Source organism: Cyphomyrmex costatus, unplaced genomic scaffold (assembly GCF_001594065.2).
Source record: "Cyphomyrmex costatus isolate MS0001 unplaced genomic scaffold, Ccosl1.0 scaffold639, whole genome shotgun sequence".
NCBI lineage: Eukaryota > Metazoa > Arthropoda > Insecta > Hymenoptera > Formicidae > Cyphomyrmex > Cyphomyrmex costatus.
The window spans coordinates 352,704-371,821 of NW_017280199.1; the positions used below are offsets into that span (position 1 = coordinate 352,704).

At 34.5% G+C, this 19,118-nt stretch overlaps 1 protein-coding gene across 1 annotated transcript; it reads left to right on the forward strand.

The window, feature by feature from the left end:
* Positions 1-11,395: 11,395 nt before the first annotated feature.
* On the forward strand, positions 11,396-15,065 carry LOC108779835 (uncharacterized). The gene is made up of 3 exons (XM_018547343.1): positions 11,396-11,526; positions 11,873-12,795; positions 14,338-15,065. Exons 2-3 carry the CDS (start codon positions 11,877-11,879, stop codon positions 14,874-14,876), a joined length of 1,458 nt encoding a protein of 485 aa, XP_018402845.1. The 5' UTR covers positions 11,396-11,526; positions 11,873-11,876; the 3' UTR covers positions 14,877-15,065.
* The last annotated feature ends 4,053 nt before the right edge of the window (positions 15,066-19,118 follow it).

Genomic DNA, 19,118 nt, shown 5'->3' on the forward strand with positions numbered 1-19,118 from the left:
TAGAATCACGACTGCTCCGAAATACGATACTTGCATGCATTCGATGCCTTTTGTATCGAAAAACGCGCTGTCAATCAAATTGAATTAGATCGCGTTCCCTTAGGTAACTCCGTGGTTCCGTAATCGCGCATATACATTATATTGTACGCACTACGCTCGCGGTCTGCAAATAGCGCCATCAATATGGCACAGAGACTTGCAGTAACATTGCTGCAACATTTGCAATAGAGACCCTAGGTTTGTTCGAGTCGCATGCTCCAACATGCTCCACAATATGCTCCTATCATGGCTCGTACTCACTCCAACGCGCTCGTTAAAACGAATAGAAGCTGTATATAACAGTGATGAGAAAAATAACAAATTTTTTATTAGCCTGTCGTTTGTCAATTTCAGTAAATTAGATTTTAGAATGGATGAGATTTAATGAAGTAAGTAATTATAAAAAGGTTTCCACCTATTACAGAAATTACAACGGAATACATATAGTTTCTAATAGAGGTTGAAATCTTAATGTTTGTTTTATTCCTAAATTTTCTTTCTATTGTGCGGAAGGCTTAAGATGTAATAAAATAAGATGTAAATTAAAATGACAGTACATACATCTACCTTTTTTTCACTCTTTTGTATTGACAAAATTTCTCGCGGCCGAACTCTGATAAAGAATCTCTAGTTTGCAATATTAGAGATTCCGCACAATAAAAATTTATCAACCCATCAGAAGCAGAAATATATATTCCACGCGGTTGAAATTCTTATTATCTGTTCCCTATTTTTTTTTTTTATTATGTAGAGCTCCGTATTATATTGTTCAAAAATTGCAATATCGAATAAAATCTGTGCTGTATGGACAGTACGTCACTCATTCGCATCACCATCAAATTCCAAAAGTAATTGATATCATGTTCTGCATTGTTATTCCCCTTTTTAATAGCAAATGGCATGAATCTTTCAAACAAGGGAAAGTGCAACTCACGATTACGGCAACGACAAGATGCATAATATATGTGTGTATATGCGACTAATATAAAAAAAATTCTCGTTATTGAAATATAAATTATATTATACGTATATGTTATTACGGTATTTTTTTAATCTCCACAGTGTTGATATAACGGGATTTATTTATATACGATAAGAACATTATCTGTAATATTATCTAGTAATATGTTTAGCTGAAACGAAAGATTCGTGGGATTCGGTGTAGATGCACCGGACAAGGGTGTGATATTCGTGCACCCCGAATGTGTCTGCCACCAAACGCACGGAGAGGACGGGTAACTGTTGGCATAGGTGCACAGGTGCACGGAAGTGGGAAGTGTAGATGGACGTTTATTACAGCCTTGGCACGAGCATTAAAAGAGGTAACATCGAAAGCGAATTTGCAACATTGTACGAATTAGCGTGAGACAAAATAAAAAAGATTAAGACGGTGAAAAAGATTGACCGTTTCAAAGTACTTCACGTTTCCCTCCCTCACTTTAATCAGACTTCGCCTATACGTTATATTTATTCCGTTAATTTTTAAGCTGACGTAAGTCAAAAAAAAATTTCATCAACTTCCGAGAAAAGCCTGACCTCAAGTTCGCGATCTTCTCGATACCCTTGACGGGATTTTGTCGTACAATTTCATTGCGACGTGTCCGAACGGTTGAGCTATCAAGAGGATAATTCTGGCGCGTGTTGACAATATCATATATTGCAAATTCACGTCACGTAGAATAAGCTATCCCGTTGAGTGCACATACATCGAAAGCACCGCAGTCTTCAATCTTCAATGTTTAACATTTACGAGAATTGTTCGGAAGAGTCGTTAAATTTTATTACATTTTTTTCTGTTTTTTTCTTTTTCGCACACTAATCCAGAATGAATAAGCGGTTTGCTATAGACGTGACTATATTTGACATATACGTGAAGATAAAAATATAAGTGAGTTAAAATGCGGATAAGCAAATTGCGTTTAATTTGACAAAAACTCTATCGTGTAATCATTTGAGTATCGGTCACGCGAGGATATACTTAGAATATCTGCTAATTTTGCAGTTGCTATAATTACATACTCTTATGTAATTTAGAAACTGTAATTTAAGAAAACTTCTTTAATAGATTGTTTCAAGAATCAGTTGAACAAAAGACGTCCAGTTTCGTTCGCTTTGATGTTCCGCTCTCTTGGTGTTCCAATTCTCGCCTTTTCCTGCCGGCGAGGAAATCCACGCATATCTACGCTCGTTACTTTATACTTTCCAAATGTGGAAAGTGCGAGAGAGTAGATGATTCGAGCGGAAACTATCGATCAGTAGTTTATTCCAAGATAATCGCCGACGTTGGAAAGTTCGCGACCCTGTCGCTTCCGAGTACCAGTATTTGATAAATCACTCGGATGAAGCCGGAGAAGTCGCGCACGACAGCACTTACATAACAGCTCTCGATGCATTCGCGTACAAGTGCACCGACACGACGCACTGGTGATTAATCATCAATAATACTCCCGCGCCAAGATTTCACTCGCCAAGACGCGTGGCTCGCGGTTTCCGACGCGTTCAATGAAATAATCGACTCGCGCTCGTTTCTACTACTTTTCAGTAGTGGATTAACTTTTACCTTGTTTTAACTTACTTTTTATCTTCTTTGAATTCGAAGAATTAAAAAAGAATTAACTTTAACCTTGCTTTAATTTACTTTTTATCTTTTTCTACTTTTAAGAAAAAGAATTGAAAAAGGGAATTATTTTTAACCTTGCTTTAACTTACTTTTATCTTTTTCTAGTTTATTAATTCTAATTCAACAATTAAAAAAGTTGATTTATATTAGTAGAAATAAATATCAGCCTGTGATGGATCGGAACTCTGATTGCATCAAAAGTTTCAGTTAAAATTTGCTTCTGATTTAAAGAAAGTTGGTTCCATTTCAAGTAAAAGTCTAAAATTTAATTAATTTTTTCCTTTTACACATTTACTTCATGTATAATCCAGTTTGAATTCTGTTGGAATTCATAAATTGGTATTGAAATTTAAATTTTGTATTCAATTCCGCGTGTGTAATTACTGTAATTAATCACGGAAATTTATAGCGACGCATATGAACGATAAAGAGTGCGTGAAATGACGCACATTAGTTCGTAACACCATGTGATTGCAATTATAATTGTACGCTACATAAACTGTATTTGGGATAAGCTGCATTCTATTCTTATTTTACATCTAATGAATGATAAAGATAGAATAATAGCGCTGATATCGTGCTTTTCGATATATATAATATATATACGTATATATTTTTTCTTATATAATTATATGTGACGAGGTCTGTTAATTTCAACTCGTTGTTTTACCGATAAAATGCATTGCATTGACATACCTTTATACACTACTACATCAATATCACTTGCACACATATACATAAATTTTCGTAGAACAATAGCATTTTAATTAGACGTCTGATTGTGAGTATAGTTCTAAAAACTTCACGTTGTTTGTTTATGTAAAGTACTAGTTTGTAATACTTTACATTTTAATAGACTATAATTTCGTAAGTACAAATTGCGGAGTTCTTATACCAAGCAAATGTTACGATATTGAAAGCTTTGTATATTGGCTAAGAAATGATATAAAGAATATTTCAATTTAAACAATTTTTTTGGTTCTCAGCATAAACTCCATCTCACAGACATGTATTAATGTGTACCTATATTTTAATTCTAGAAAAGGATTTCAAAATCTATAAAAGAGCAAAAGTGATTGTTATACAAAAATTATTGTGTCTAATCGATTTTTAATATTATTTGTGCATTTTATATTTCTCTTACTCCTTCAATATATAATTCTTTCGCATTTACACATTGTTGCATTCTTATTTGCATTCTTATTTGGTTGTAGACGTGAATTCATCAGCTGTTTAAGGTCTCTGCAATTTTTTTCTTTATCTCAAATGTAAAATAAGTTTCCCTGAGCACAGATTGGTTTTGGGAAAAAGAAAGAAATCACACTGTGTTAGATCTGACGAATATTCTGGGTATTTAAGAGAATAATCGGTTGCTTGGCGAAAAATTGCTACAGAGTACTGAGTGGAGTGTCTTGATGTAAGACGAAAAAACACTTTCCTCTGGATTCTCTCTCTCCATCCCTCCCTCTCTATCTATCTATTTCTCTCCCTTACTATCTTTCGGCCATTATCTAAACTTTAGATCTTAAAAATGGAATAGTCAGTTATTTATCTCACATTCGACTGTAACTGGTCAATTTCTTACGGCTTAGAATATATTGTTATAACACATGCTGTATCTTACACATATAATACATATACTCGCTAGATATAATATCGTATAATGTCTTTCTTTTCGCTAAAATCAAACCAGTACTCAAGAGAACCCGTTTTGCATCTGTTATTGAAATAAAGAAAAAAAGCGACAAAGCTGATCTTATACTGATGGATGATGAATTACATCATGCCTTTGATTGATATAAAATAAGACTGCAACGATGTATTAATGCAAAAGAGTTGTATATATTAAGTTATATAACTGATATATACGTATAAATTTAAGATATAACACCTTAATCTTGTTATTTAATAGATTCGTATGCATTTACGGAACGCGGATAACAGAACGGTATATAGATAAATGAGCGCGGGGTTACGATCGGGGTTAAGTTCGAAGTCTCGTTTTACAACGTGGTAACATTCCTTTCGACTATTTCACGTAGACGTATATTTATCGTTTAAGTGCAACTGTCCGAAGTTAATCTAAAGTCAATGTGTCAAATTAGTGCATTTAATTTTTTATTAGTGTATTATCAATCGCGATGTGTTAGGTGAGATGAGAATAAATGCTGTATATTTTTGTAGCGTGACATCAAAGTATTACTTATAGTCTTTTTAAAATCTCATCAGGCTCAGAAGAGGGGATCGCATTTTGGTCCAAATGTTGGCGCGCAGCTCTGAGGCTGCAACGGTGATGAACATTGCGGAATTAACGAACGGTAACTTCAGCGATTTGTTTCTGCTGCCTTTCGACATTGTCGAGCTGGCTTTCAAACGCGCCTCGATCTGGCACACTTAATCAATCACTATAGATTGCACCCTTTCAGAAAATAATTCCATCTGTAGTAAGCTCTTTAGCCTTCAGGGTAAAAAGAAGAGGATGAAGTTTCAATTTCTTGTTATTATCTACGTTGAAAATTCTGGAGACTGCTTATTTAATATATGGCACTTGCTTAAGGCACGTGTACAAAAAAAACAGAGGAAACAGATATAGAAAGCAATGAAATTATCTTCGAACATAAGAGAATTTAGAACGATCTTTATCTATTGCTATTTTATAGGAAGAAGATAAAAAAGAATGTATCTCGCTTTATCTTCGAAAATATACTTATTCAGCAATGCGTATAATTTATTTGCATAAAAATATAGGGTTACATATAGATAAAGTTTAAGAATTTAAAAATTAAAGTAATGCTTTGTAGGACGTATCCTATTTTTGTCGTACCGTATAAGTGATTGTATTTGATCATTGTATATATTTTTTCTTCTTTTTAATCCTGCGGAGCTTTTTAGTTCTTTTATTAGATTTAATTTTTTTTATCAGAGAATTTACTCATCAGTAAATATATTCAAAAATAATTATTTAAATTTTTTCATAAAAATGAGGTAATATGATCTTTAAATAATTATTCGAGTAAATTATTCAGTAATTATTGATCAAATAAAAAAGAACAAATTGGCAATTATAACAAGAGTTATATTCGAGCAAATAACTAATTTCAATCGGGTGATAATTCAACTGTAATAACTTTTGATAATATCTCGATAAAATGATTTTTCTCAGTATTTAATAGACTGCTATATGCGTATATTACATAATTAGATTGTATATATAGTTCTCAAATTACAACACATCAGAAATATATGATTCAATCTTTCCATTCAAAGATAAAAATGATCCAAGTATATGGCAAATATTATTTAAGTAGAACTAATTTCAATCCCCTATAGAGGTGCTTTCGCAGATAATAATTTAGCGATAGCTTTGACACGATTGCTGCGAAATATTTCATACGCGCGGATAATATCTCGTCCCTCTGTCACGAAGTCTCATCGATACGAGGACACTTCCATCGGTGATAATTCGCATTTGTCCCCGTTCGCGACGCTTATGGAGGCTAAACAAATCTCAGCAGGTCGGCCGGGTCCGCCTGAGCCCGGCTCCAGGGGGGGTCAGATAAGCGAATTGAGTTCGAGTTCCGTGCCCCTAAGTAGGTCTTTAACCGTAGAGGACCGTTATTCGACTCGCGACCTTCGGCAAACAATTCGTCTGCAACCGTTTTGTCATTGCGCAACGATCGTATGCTTCCCGTGGCACTGCCGTCGACCGGATCTCGCGGCACAGTGTACTCATCCAGCTTCTTCGATCCAAAGATGCGATTATCGCGTTATGCCCCATTGACTCGGAGAATTATGATTGCGAAGACCGGCTTAGTGAGTTTTGAGGAACGTGCGCCATGATCGATGAATATCAGATAAGGATCGAATAACTGAACTTCATTTTTACACCATATTTTAACTGATGCTCATCCTATTATATAAAATTGTCACAGTATAATAATCAAAAGTTAGTAGGGCGCGACACAATATCACTGCTTAATCTTGTGAAAATGAAATTTAGTTTAATTGTATCGAGTCTTTGAACTAGAACAAAGTCTAACGATTAAAAAGTTCGGTAATTAATGTTAATATGAATTTAGACCGATAAGAATAATTAAATTTCGGCACGTAATATATACAGAAACAGATATAAAGAAATTCACACAGGATCCTGCTTTGACCAAATAATATAAGAATTTTTGTATTTAATTAGCATTAATTTTTTAATGCTAATTAAACATTTACATCTTCATTTTGTATATTTATGTCTTTATTTTATAAATCGCTTTTGCTCTTGTTTTTTTTTTATTATACCTTGTTCACATTATTTTTATTTTTCTGTTTTTATCGGTATAATTTTCATATTTTTTGCTATATTTAGGGCGATATTCAAAGCCCGTTCTTATTTTAAGACCATTTAAAGTAATGTGTCAAGATGCTAATATAGTCTTCTGATTGATTTATGGCTTAAGACTTGATGGCTTGAGATCTTAGATCGTCTCAATATAAAAATCAACTACGAATGTCAGCCTAACTCGTTTTTATAACTTAAATTCTATTAGTTCTTACAGGGCTTGCCCTAAGTCACTAATGAATGCACTCTCTCTATTTCTCTCTCTCTTTTTTCTCTGTCTCGCGAGAGAATTCCATCCTCCTGAAAAGGAACTATCACTGAAGAAGGAAGACTACGAAGGCGGCCTTCGCCTTCGCTCTATTCATTTGCATACGTATAGATAGTATCTGTATATAATCTGTTATCGCCCACACGGATTCCTGCTCTCGCTAACATCCTTTTCCGGAAATACCGGTCGACTAGACGGTCGGTCAACCTTGGAATGTTTTGGGAATATCCGATGACTCGTCTACCGATTTCTTTTTTTTTTTTGGCCTGATTGCAACCGGTCCTCCCACAGAATGAACGAATAGCCGAGTAATTATATGAGGTAAACTGGCGATTGCCGACGCGGCCAAGGTGTCAAGGTAGGGAGTTTGCTCCTGAAGCGAAGTGAATGCCTTTCCCGGCTGGTTGGTCCCGGCATCTCAGTACTCCTGGTGCCGCACCGACCGATGGGACTCGTCGTCTCTTCGCGTGCGGTCGCGATTAAGAAGGGCGAAGGTACGGTCGTTCGGCTGGCGGTAAGGTGATCAGGTCAAGTTCAACGATCGGGCAAGCTGACCGATCGATCGCGCATCACGTCGTTGTCGCGGCCGATCTTGGGACGAATTATCGCCTTAGGTGAAAATCAAGCATTAATCTCGGGATCTCTCAAATAAATCAAACTCTCGAGTACATCTCATTTATCGCTTCCCACGTACTATAGCCAGGAAAGTGTTCAGAAAACGCTTATGTCACTTGCTTAAACGCTTCCTAAGTGCTTTGCAGACACCGCTGTGCTACATAGATTGTGCCCGTTTACGGTATATATCCTAAAATATTGAATATAATAATTTGTAAAACGCTAAATCCTCTGCTTCAACGTCATCACAAATACACGCATAAATGGATATAAAAATATACATGTATAATGAAGTTTGGAGAATTCTACTAAAAAATTGGGATTAATGTTTTGCCAATCATAATTTGGAACGCCCGAGTGATTTCGGAAACTATTTTACATCCTACATTATGTTAATTAACCGCGACAGTGATTCTTCTTCTTTGAATGCAGTGTCATGAAAAACGTGCCACATAAATCAAGTGAATATTCTTTTCCATAGGAATAAATTTGATAAAGTGAACCACTTAAAAATTAAGTCCAGAAGTTTGTGACAGTTACTTAATTTAGGTAATTATGATGCAACAAAAAATGTAATGCGATCATAATTATAATGATAGCGTGCAGAGCGGTAAAGATAGCGACTAATTATGTGCGAGTTGAGTGCGTCTGAAAAGTACTCGTATTATGTGAGGATCGTTTTATCGTTACGTATGATATCAAAGATCTTTGTAAATTGAAAACAATATGAATCTTTCACAATATATTTGTTATTAGAGGAAACACGCAAAATTTACGTTAAATATTCTATTATACTATTCAATATCTTTCAATATTCGCTTTATTTATAATTTATATCTCGATCTCTACTTATGTTAATATATTCCTGTTAATATTGTATATTCTTGTCATCAACCATTAAATTTCAAGTAACACGAATAAATTAGGATAATGAGACGTATGATATATGTTAATGAGACTGAATGATTAAAATCCAAAAGATATATGATCTTTAATATCCCAAGTAGCTTATAGCACCTAAGAAGCGTTAACACAGTTTGAAAAGTGCAAAAAAGCGCTTTTTCAACGCTTAGCAGGTGCTACTCTGCAGTTGCTTGAGAAAAATAGAAATGAAATATTAAATTAATTAAATATTCATGAGTGGTTCGCTTTCGTGTATTATTGATTCTCGACCTTAGATCGAAAGTATAGGATGAATGAATGGAGCAATATGTTCCATTCTACAGATGCCTGACCGAATTTGGGGTCAATCGCGATAAATTAGATTGATATGAGTGCACTATTGAATTTCGGTCGTACACTGAATACCCAATATGGAATTAACGGTTTTAGAAAGGCTGCGAAATAGCCAATGGAACAAGAATCGCGCAAGGAATGACCATAAAGTCGTAGAACAATTTGCGTCAAAAACTAATTTTCGAATAGACACTCGCACAGAAAGCTATATTTCTCCTGTCGTTATTCGTAACAGTAAAACTGAAATATTAACGCGCGATAATATATCTGAAATTAATTTATCTTGGGTTATAATACGACAAAAAGACGTATAATTAAGTCGTTGGCATTTGAAAAATGAAGAGATTAATTCTCGTGTTAAATATATTAGTCTTCTTTTACATATGTTTTTAGGCCGATATTCATAACCGATTCTTATTTCAAGACTATCTTAAGTAATGTCTTGAGATGCATAATGAAGTCGTTGGCCGGTATTCATAGTCAGTTCTTATATTCAAGACCGTCCTAAGTTCAATTTTGAGGTGTCATGAACCAATCAGACAGCTGCATTAGCATCTTAAGACATTACTTAAGACGATCTTAAAATAAGAACCGACTATGAATACCGGCCCTTGATTGATTCGTGACATCTCAAAACTGAATTTAAGACGGACTTGAATGTAAGAACTAACTGTGAATTAGGCCTTAGATATTTCTGTCCAAACGTGGTTATTAAATAAAATTAAAGGAAATAACAAAATTAAATATATATGAACACGTGTTATAATGATTTAGCTAATTTAGCGAACAATTATAGACTTGTTCAACGTGCGAGGCAAAACTTTTAATTGTTATTATTTTTCCAACGCGGCGGCACGTCCAGAGTATTGATATAATTTTTCTTGTACAACAAAAATGTGAAAAGTGAACATTTTTACGTATGTATATACATTTACACACATACATACAAAAAATTGTACGTTTCACGTTTCCACCCTAAGGAAAAAGTTACATGATTGATCTCGAGATTCAGAAAAGTAGGTAGTTCTCAACAAATGTCGCAAATAACTGGATATTCTTTTATCTTATTGATGACATACGTCGTCAATAAGATAAAAGAATAAATAATTCGGGCGAGGAATAGAAAAATTGAAAGAGATTTGTCGAGTCAGGATTCTTTAGCTTCCTCCATTAAACATGAAGCATTGAACAAAAGAGTGCATCTCGCGCATCGCGCTCTCCAACATGACGCAGCGATCGCGTACGCTTTCGAGCATATCGCGTTGTATCGGGTAAACTTGAAGCCCAAATACTCTCTCTCCTCGAGGTGTGGGCCAGCACACACGTGGCAAACGTGCTCGTGTTGTTCATCACTCTCTCGCAGAACGGCTTTTCCCTTCCGTTTCGAGGTCACGTTTTAACATGCAAATACTTTCGATGCACCGTATCTTGCAGCTTCCTGTCTCAATATTTTCATCGTTTCAAATATCCACGTGATGTACAAAATATCAGACGTCTATTTTTTTCTGTAACATTATCTTGATGTTCTGAAATATTGAACAATTTTGGTACCAGTAGTGCGTTGACCCTCATTGACTTGCAACAAGTGAAATTTTAGAGTCAAAGGGAGGGGAGGGCATTGACTTACAGCAAGTGAAATTTCTTTTAAGGTCAAATATGAAAAGAAATAGAGTACTAAATTATTATTTAAATTATTACATTGAAAAAATATTATTTAAATGATTCATAAAATGTTTTATTTAAAATTATAAATATTAACAAAAGTAGAATAATATAATAGAATCTATTTTTTTTTTATATTTACAGAGTAGTTTTTTAAAAAAGAAGATTTCAAGAGAAAGTCGTGGTGTCCCCTTCCTGGGGATCCGTCAATGCAATGTCCTGGTAAAATTTTGAATATATGTTAATGGAGAAATCTTACAAGTTTTAAAATATTCGAAAATGAGACATTATGGCAAATTGGGTTAATTAAATAAAATCGCAAATCACTGAAATTGTCCCCGCGCGTTTCGTTGATTGCTCCTCGCCTCTTGATCGATGAAAGTGTCACGCTGTCAACGACTTGTAAATGCGCAAAGCACATTATCATACATATTTGTTGTAATGCCTCGATCTATCTCTTCGATTGCTCTCGCATCTGTCGAATCCGGTCACTAAATGATAGCCGCTGTAAATAATGCAGGCAAAGGACTTCGAGGCGAAATTGCCGCGAGCAGACATTCTCCTGTCCCGTTCCACTTACGCGAGTATTAAGAGACAATCGTGATTATGTGCTGTATCCCGCGCGAGCATCATTTCTTTCCTCTCCAGTATGTTAAAAATCTCACGCTCATTCGTTTCACTGGAATAGCGGCAGTCTGATTGCCGACTCTCTTGACTGAATCTCGTCATTAAAATTTGCTGAGAAATTTCGTCGTTAGCAAAGTTTCACTGAAATATATAATAACGATTTAAAGATGGCCGATACAGCAAATTTGATAAAGAGAGCTATTATATGATAGATATAAACAATTACAATTTGAAATATATTGATGAAGATGAACTTAATTAAATGAAAGAAATTTTATTTTTCGATCGAAGTGGATCACATAATAGTAACTTAAATAATTGTGAATTTATTTGTAAACATATTTGATTCTGTAAACTACGTGCCAAAATCTTTTTCGGTCTTGAAATGCGATCATAAAAAGATAACTTATATAACATTATTGATATTTTTCATATTATATTTCAGATTCATTAAAGTTATTTTTTTTTATAGGATCATGATGAGGCTCGCAATCCTCTTCGTCCTCGCGATCGACTTGGCGAATAGCCAACTCAATTACGAAGGAAATCCGTTTACTGAGTACACCGAATACATCGCAGAAGAAAGCAATCTTTCCGAGAGAGCCGCTAAGAAGAATGACGTTTCAATCGACCTCCCCAACTCTGTAGTATCGTCTCATTCTCAGAAGCTGTATCCGATTGTAGAACCCGAAAGCAATGGGCGTTCACATCAAGCGGTGGAAACCAATCTTCTCAAATCACAGATTTCGTCTTCGGTTCAGACCTTTCAATCAGATACGTCCGCTCGACAGTTTCAAGACTCTTCTGGAAACACACCGATCAGCCAGGCGGAGGTCGCGCTGAACACGTTTCTGAATTCCAAGACACCCGAGGAATCTCGCTTATCTCTCGATCATTACCTTCGTAGTCAACAATCGCCGGAGGTTCAATCGCGATCTTCGGATGCAATCATCAATCAGGAATCATCGAAGACAATTGAGCCGCTCAATCCTCAACCAATTTCCCATGTCGAGCAACAACAACAGTTGTTAGTCCCTCAAGTGAACCAGCAACAGGTGCAGCAAACGTCACAAGTAGACCAAGTCCAGTTGGTGCCGCAACTAGTGCCACAGATTGATCAGCGGGAACAACTGTTACCGTCTGCTGGCCAGACTTACGGCTATGTAGGACAACCGGCCATGATACAGGCGATACAGCCAGTAATCAGAACACCAGCCGGAGTTGTCCTGGGACAGAAAATGCTGCAACCAGTGCCACTCGTGCCCGCTTTCCAAACCAGGAACGATATAATAACGCCGGCAATGTGGCGAGAAAGAATGAGGAGGCTACGTGGGAAGCCGTTTCCCTTTGCGCAACCTAGGATTGGACCAGCATTGTATCAAGGACCAATCGCAGGTGAGGAAACATATCTTAGAAAGAGAAGACAATGAGAGGCAAATAGTCTTAGATGCGAGAGAATAACACTTTTTTATAAATTGTGATTCAACAAAGAAAAAACTTTATGTTCTCGATGGAAGATTTACATTTATCGAGTGTTTATATCTATCATTATATATTTTTTTCTAAAAAAATAAATTTTTATTTTCACATTACAGTTTTATTATTAAACCTTATATAATAATAAAATTAAGACTCCTTATAATTCAAAAACACAAATTGGAGAGAATAAAGGGCAACAGGAGTCGGGCGCAGAAGACATCGCGCAATTAAAAAACACATTAATAAGTGTGACAAAAACTATTCGAATAACGCTCTTTTATTATGATAGTAGTGTTCTTACATGTTTCGGCTAATTTTTAGCCTTCTTTAGAGAAACAAACTAATTTATATAACTAATCAATACAATTTTTCAATCAACGGTGAGCTCCTCCACGTCGTGATAATTAAGATACAAAATAAATAACAGACAAAACTAAATGGATGAAAAAAAAAAAAAGAAAAATTGAAAAAATCAGAAATAATAAATTGTGAAAACTAATTTCCAAAAAACTAAGATTATAATAAATCATCCCGAGAATAAAGGAACTCACCACGATTACAAAGTATCGCATCGCAAACAATACTAATAATTAAAAACCGGTTTTTAATATGCTGGTCAGTCAATATCAAAAACAGATAATCAATTAATTAAATTTTAGTCAAAGGTATAGAATGAAAGAAAGCAGACAATCCATAAAAGCCAAAACAACTTATTACTGTGTATGTATAGCATTAACTGATCTCTTTTGATACTTGATCAGTCAATGTTATACATAATGTAAGAGCGCTACTATCATAATAAAAGAGCGTTATTCGAATAAATCGTTTTTGTCACTTATTAGTGGTGTTTTTCAATTGCGCGACGCCTTCCGCGCCTGACTCCCACTGCCCTTTATTCTCTCCAATTTGTTCTTTTTTTTAGTTTTATTATTATTCAATTTTAATTCTATTTTATTTTATTCATGTCTAAAAATATTTTTCTCAAGTGCGTAAACATTAGTTTAGCAGAAGTATGACCTTTAATTGATATTGCAAGAATGCGTATTATGTGTGTGTATTACGTCATGATGCATATTTTTAACAATTTGTGCAGAAAGAAAGAATGAATAAGCACTTTTTACTACAAATATTAAAAATGTAAAAATTGATTTATACATTCGCGGATTCTTGAATAAAATTTACATGATAAATAATGATACTGTATTTAAATGTATATATATGAATTTAACCTCATACATCCCGGATTATTTACCATTACTCAGTCACATGCTATCATAATCAGTTATCGGAAAAAATCGACATTCTTATACATAATAGAATAATTAACTACAAACGATAATTAATTGATAACTTTTTCTTTTAATAGTGACTTTTAAACAGACGTGTAGAATACACTTACCGCGAATAAAAATTGTAGATTTTTTATCCACAATGTTAATCGTTTTCTGGACATCTCAGTTCCTTTCAAGGCCAAGGCACCATTGGAAGTGATCTACACGAAACCACCAGGTCTTCATCGAGGACCGCCTATTCTCAGCAATCCACCGGTTCCCTATGAGGATGCGAGCGCCTGGTTTCCCGACTCCGATCAACCTCCTCCCAACAAGGACGTCTATTATTCGCAGTTGTACGCACAGTCCTACGATCCTCACTATTACAACTACATCGCCACGACTGGTAAGATCCGGCCGTATTTATACGGAAAGTTAGGCAAACATCAAGAAGAACAGGACGACGGTATCTGGTCGGAGCTGTATCGTGGCTTCAAGAAGCATGGTCTGAGAAATATCATGACGCCAACTTTCCTGTTGGGCATGACGCTACCAGTGGTGACTCTAATGCTCTCCGCCCTCGTGCAGAAGCGGTCCATCGCGCGATCCGACAATGCGAGGGAGTTAGCCCAGGAAGATGCTTTGCAAGAATACCTCGAGAGATTGCAGAGAGCGATGAAGTGTTACGGTAGAAATTCCCGAGACGAGAAGCTAGATGGATGCTAGAATCAAGGACGTGTCTCTACCTGTTATCAATATCGCACCAGAAAATTAGCCCCGCTATAGCGTTGAGAGTTGCATTTAGTCATTCAGACAACGATAACAAACGTAAACATTTGAAATGCTTTTAGCACTCAAATTATTTTAATATTTAAACCATTTATCCATTAATTGATATTAAAATACCAGACTCTTTCTCTGCACATTATTTTCTCTTGCATTTTCACTTCACTCAATGAAACTGATGTCCATTTTTATCAATATAGATTAACTTTAATCTCAGTTTAATTTATTCTTCGTCCTTTTCTTATTCTTAAAACTACAAAAAGATGAAAAGTAAATTAAACTAACAATAAGATTAAAGTTAATAATACATTAATAGAAAAGGGATTCAGATATGAATATTTGATTCTGAGATTCATTTATTTAATACTTAGTTCGAAGTAAGACCGCTGCGTTTTGCGATAAACATATGTGAGATTAAGAATTTTTATACTTGAATAAATCGTGATAATATTCTTAAAATCGCGCGTAGTTTGATATAAACGTGTATTTAGACGGAGACTGGCCACACTGATAACGTTCTTAGGAAGATTGCGGAAATATCATGTATTAAGAATATCGAAAAGAAAACTGCAAAGCAAATTACATCATAGAATTAAAAAAATAATTATAATCGGTAACGCATATACTTATAAAAAAAGCATATTGAAGTGACTTTTCTCAACTGAAGAGCAAGGTTTTAGGTAAATATTTTAGTTTCCGCGTACGATCAAATGACAGTTTCCGGCAGAAAATACTCATAAAAACGGAAAATATGGCGTAAAAGCGTTTTGCACACGTGATATTATATCCACTGCGCTAGTGTAAGTGACCACTGTAACACAAGTCTAATGACATGCGAACATGATGTATTATTAGTATATTACGTAAGATCCACGTCTCTCCCCTGTCTGTCGTAAGTCGTTAGTTGCAGTGTGCTAAAATAAAAAGAAGAAAAAACTGCTCTTCGTATCTTTTTCGGGTTAAATTTAGGAGAATTAAATAGCCAAAAGCAAGCTAGACTTGCCGATGTGCATCAAACACTGTGTACATATAACGTGTATCTGATATACAAAGATATATAATATGTAATACACTTGTGTTAATTAAAGCATATACTGTGCGTACTTCGTCAACTGTTCCTGACGCAACAAACAATTCCCACATTATCCATCAACTCCAGAAAATCAAACGCGGAAATCTTCCTTTCTTTTTTTTAGGAAGAGGAAAAGAAGAAGAAACGATAGTGAAATCTTCGTGAGAACTAAACTTTCGCGTTTCAATCATCGTGCACCTATTCACCGGATGAAGATAAATTGAAGGGGAGGGGGGGGGGAGGGAGAACCAATTACTAATTATCGCTCCAACAATATTAATTATTTATTCGCTTACATAAATGCGACGTCTCGTTTCGCAAGGATTACTGTTCTACGGCTCGAATAATTGAGATGTGTTAGAAGAGATAAGAAGAGCGATTTATCTTCACCCTGCGATGCAACCGAAGTGGGACTGAAGCTTCGAATTCTAATCTCAAACGCGCGTTGCAACCCACGCCTTTTATCGCGTATACGGTCGTCTAATTTATGAGCTTATTAATATATTAGTTCGGGCTAACGCGTAATTGACCTTGCTGTTAAATTGCTAATCCGACATTGCTCGCTGGAATTGCCGTACATTCAAGCTGTTATGTCTGTTGAAAAATATATCACGCAAGTTTTCGAGTGCATTCCTTTGTATTATGCAACGAGCGCATTCAGGAAAAACGATAAGTCGTGAAGTTTTGTCTATTTTTATCACAAGTACACAACTTTTTTAAATTCTGCTAGAGTGTATAATCTTTAAATAATTCAAAGTGATGTCTTTGCCAACAAATGTTACCTATTTTATAGTAATGTGACTATCAAAGGTTTTTTGTATCTTGAAAAAAAATTACATGATGTGTTTGAATACAGCAGAATTTAGTAAAATTTAGTAATTGTTTTGCAATTTAGTAAAATTTAATGACTATATCGAAAATAAAATCAATTTAGTTTGAACGATTCGAATGCAGAGTTTTCCCGCCATCTTTTGTTTCGTCAATGTTTATCAGTATTTATCAATAGATATACGAAAATATTAATAATTAAATAATTAAATTAAATATTATAAGAGATAAAAAATAGTTTTGGTAACTGTAAAAATGTAGAAAAAAGACGATTAATTGACAACTTGCAGAATAAATACATATTTGTACGAGGATGAGCTGTGTCCACGGTTTAGAAAGTAATACTAATTGGATCGACGTATCAGAATTAAGCTGGTCATGCCGGTTATGCCAGTTCTGTCCGGCGGAACGCAATGTTATGATACTTCTCCGATCTCAATCTAGAACACTAAAAACCTGTCAGCGTGTGTAAACCGTTAACAATAAAATGTAGGTCGCGTATATCAGAGTACCTGTTTTTAATTAACTAAACCAATAAAGCTGTTGGTTTAGCTAATTAAACGCAAGTGAATAAAAAGACCCTCCTATCGTAACTCGTAGTGTCCATCAAACGTTTTCATGGATTATAAACTTAAATTTACAAAAATATTAAATATATGTATGTAAGTACTAAAAATTATATTAAACATAGAATGTATTGTATAATTATATTATACATTCTATTGTTTGTATGATACTTATTAATTGAGTATTATCGAAGTTTTTATTGGAAAATTTCTTAATAAAATAATTTCTTGAAAAACTATTTTAGTATATACGTGTATATGAAAATTAAAAAACATCTAGTAAAATAGAAAATTAATTAACTTAATTATTAATTTAAGAGCTTATATTTTAAATGAGTATCATTCTTCACCCTTATTACTAAATTACAAAGATATGAAATAAAAATTTCGCGAAAATAAGATTTCAAATATTAATGGGTTGAATTAGCTATTACGACTTCTAACTTTCGTGACTAATATCAGGGAGGGTTGGGAAACTTACTTACATCGTATGAAGTTACTTAGCCGTCCAAACCGTTACCAAATTGATTGCAATCGAATTATTTAATCGAACGTTTGATGGCTCAGCTCAAGGGTCATGAGACCCAACCATCGTGTTGTCTGTAGCATGAATAATTAATTATACACTGTTGACAAGGCTAGCGTGCAAATTGTGCATCCTACAAAGTAGCCATTGCATGAAGTGAATACCGATCACAAATTTAAAAAAAAGTAAAAATACAAAAATTTGACATGATTAAAATATTTCATGGAATTCAATTTTTTAAAAACTATAAAGACGGTGGGTAAAATAAACAAATCTGCAATTTATTAAAATAAATTCTAATTTGCTCCATAAAAGTCACACTCTACATCATGAGAATTCTACATTTAATATAGTTAAAAGATATAATATGGATATTGCTCTCGATAAAACGCGACACTTTTTACACATGTAATAACTGTCTTGAATATAAGTGAGATACATCATACTAAAGTATGCATAATTATGCATGTATATATGCAATAATTTTATGTATATGTATACATATATTATGATGTATATAATATACATAAATACATATCGAATTTTTTTATTTAAATGTGTGTGTGTGTGTGTGTGTGTGTGTGTGTGTGTGTGTGTGTGTGTGTGTGTGTGTGTGTGTGTGTGTGTGTGTGTGTGTGTGATAAATATATCTACATAATGTAGATAATACATTTTCAAAAATTATTACGGATTATATACACATATTTTTACACACACACACACACACACACACACACACACACACACATACGTACGAGTATGTATAATGTGTATCTATGTGTGTGTGTTTGTACTTACAATTAGTATAGTGTATCTCTTTTTTCGTTAATTATTATGTAATGCTAGTGATAGAGGCAGAACTTTTATTGGCATGTGATCGATGAAGCTTTGATGATACCTCATTGTCGCGAATGGATGATAAGCCGGTTTGTTCACGATGTTCGTTTAAACCCTATTTAAGTGGTCAGTCTTTGTCTCGACAGACATTAAGCGTTGTTGATGATTATATTTGATCTTATCGTTGTGTTACAATCGCGTCGTGTAAGAGTATATACAAAATATAAATGTGCGCTTTTAACTTCGAATTAGCTCATCGTCAATTCATGCGATTTTTATAACTTTTATACATAAGATGTCTCAACACGCACAAATGGCACTTTAAGAATAAGTATTTTAGTTTAGAGAGTGGA

Coding starts and splice junctions, on each gene's coding strand:
- LOC108779835 (XM_018547343.1), top strand. CDS start 11,877: ATGATGAGGCTCGCAATCCTCTTCGTCCTCGCGATCGACTTGGCGAAT. Junction 12,796..14,337: donor GTATCAAGGACCAATCGCAG/GTGAGGAAACAT, acceptor TGGACATCTCAG/TTCCTTTCAAGGCCAAGGCA.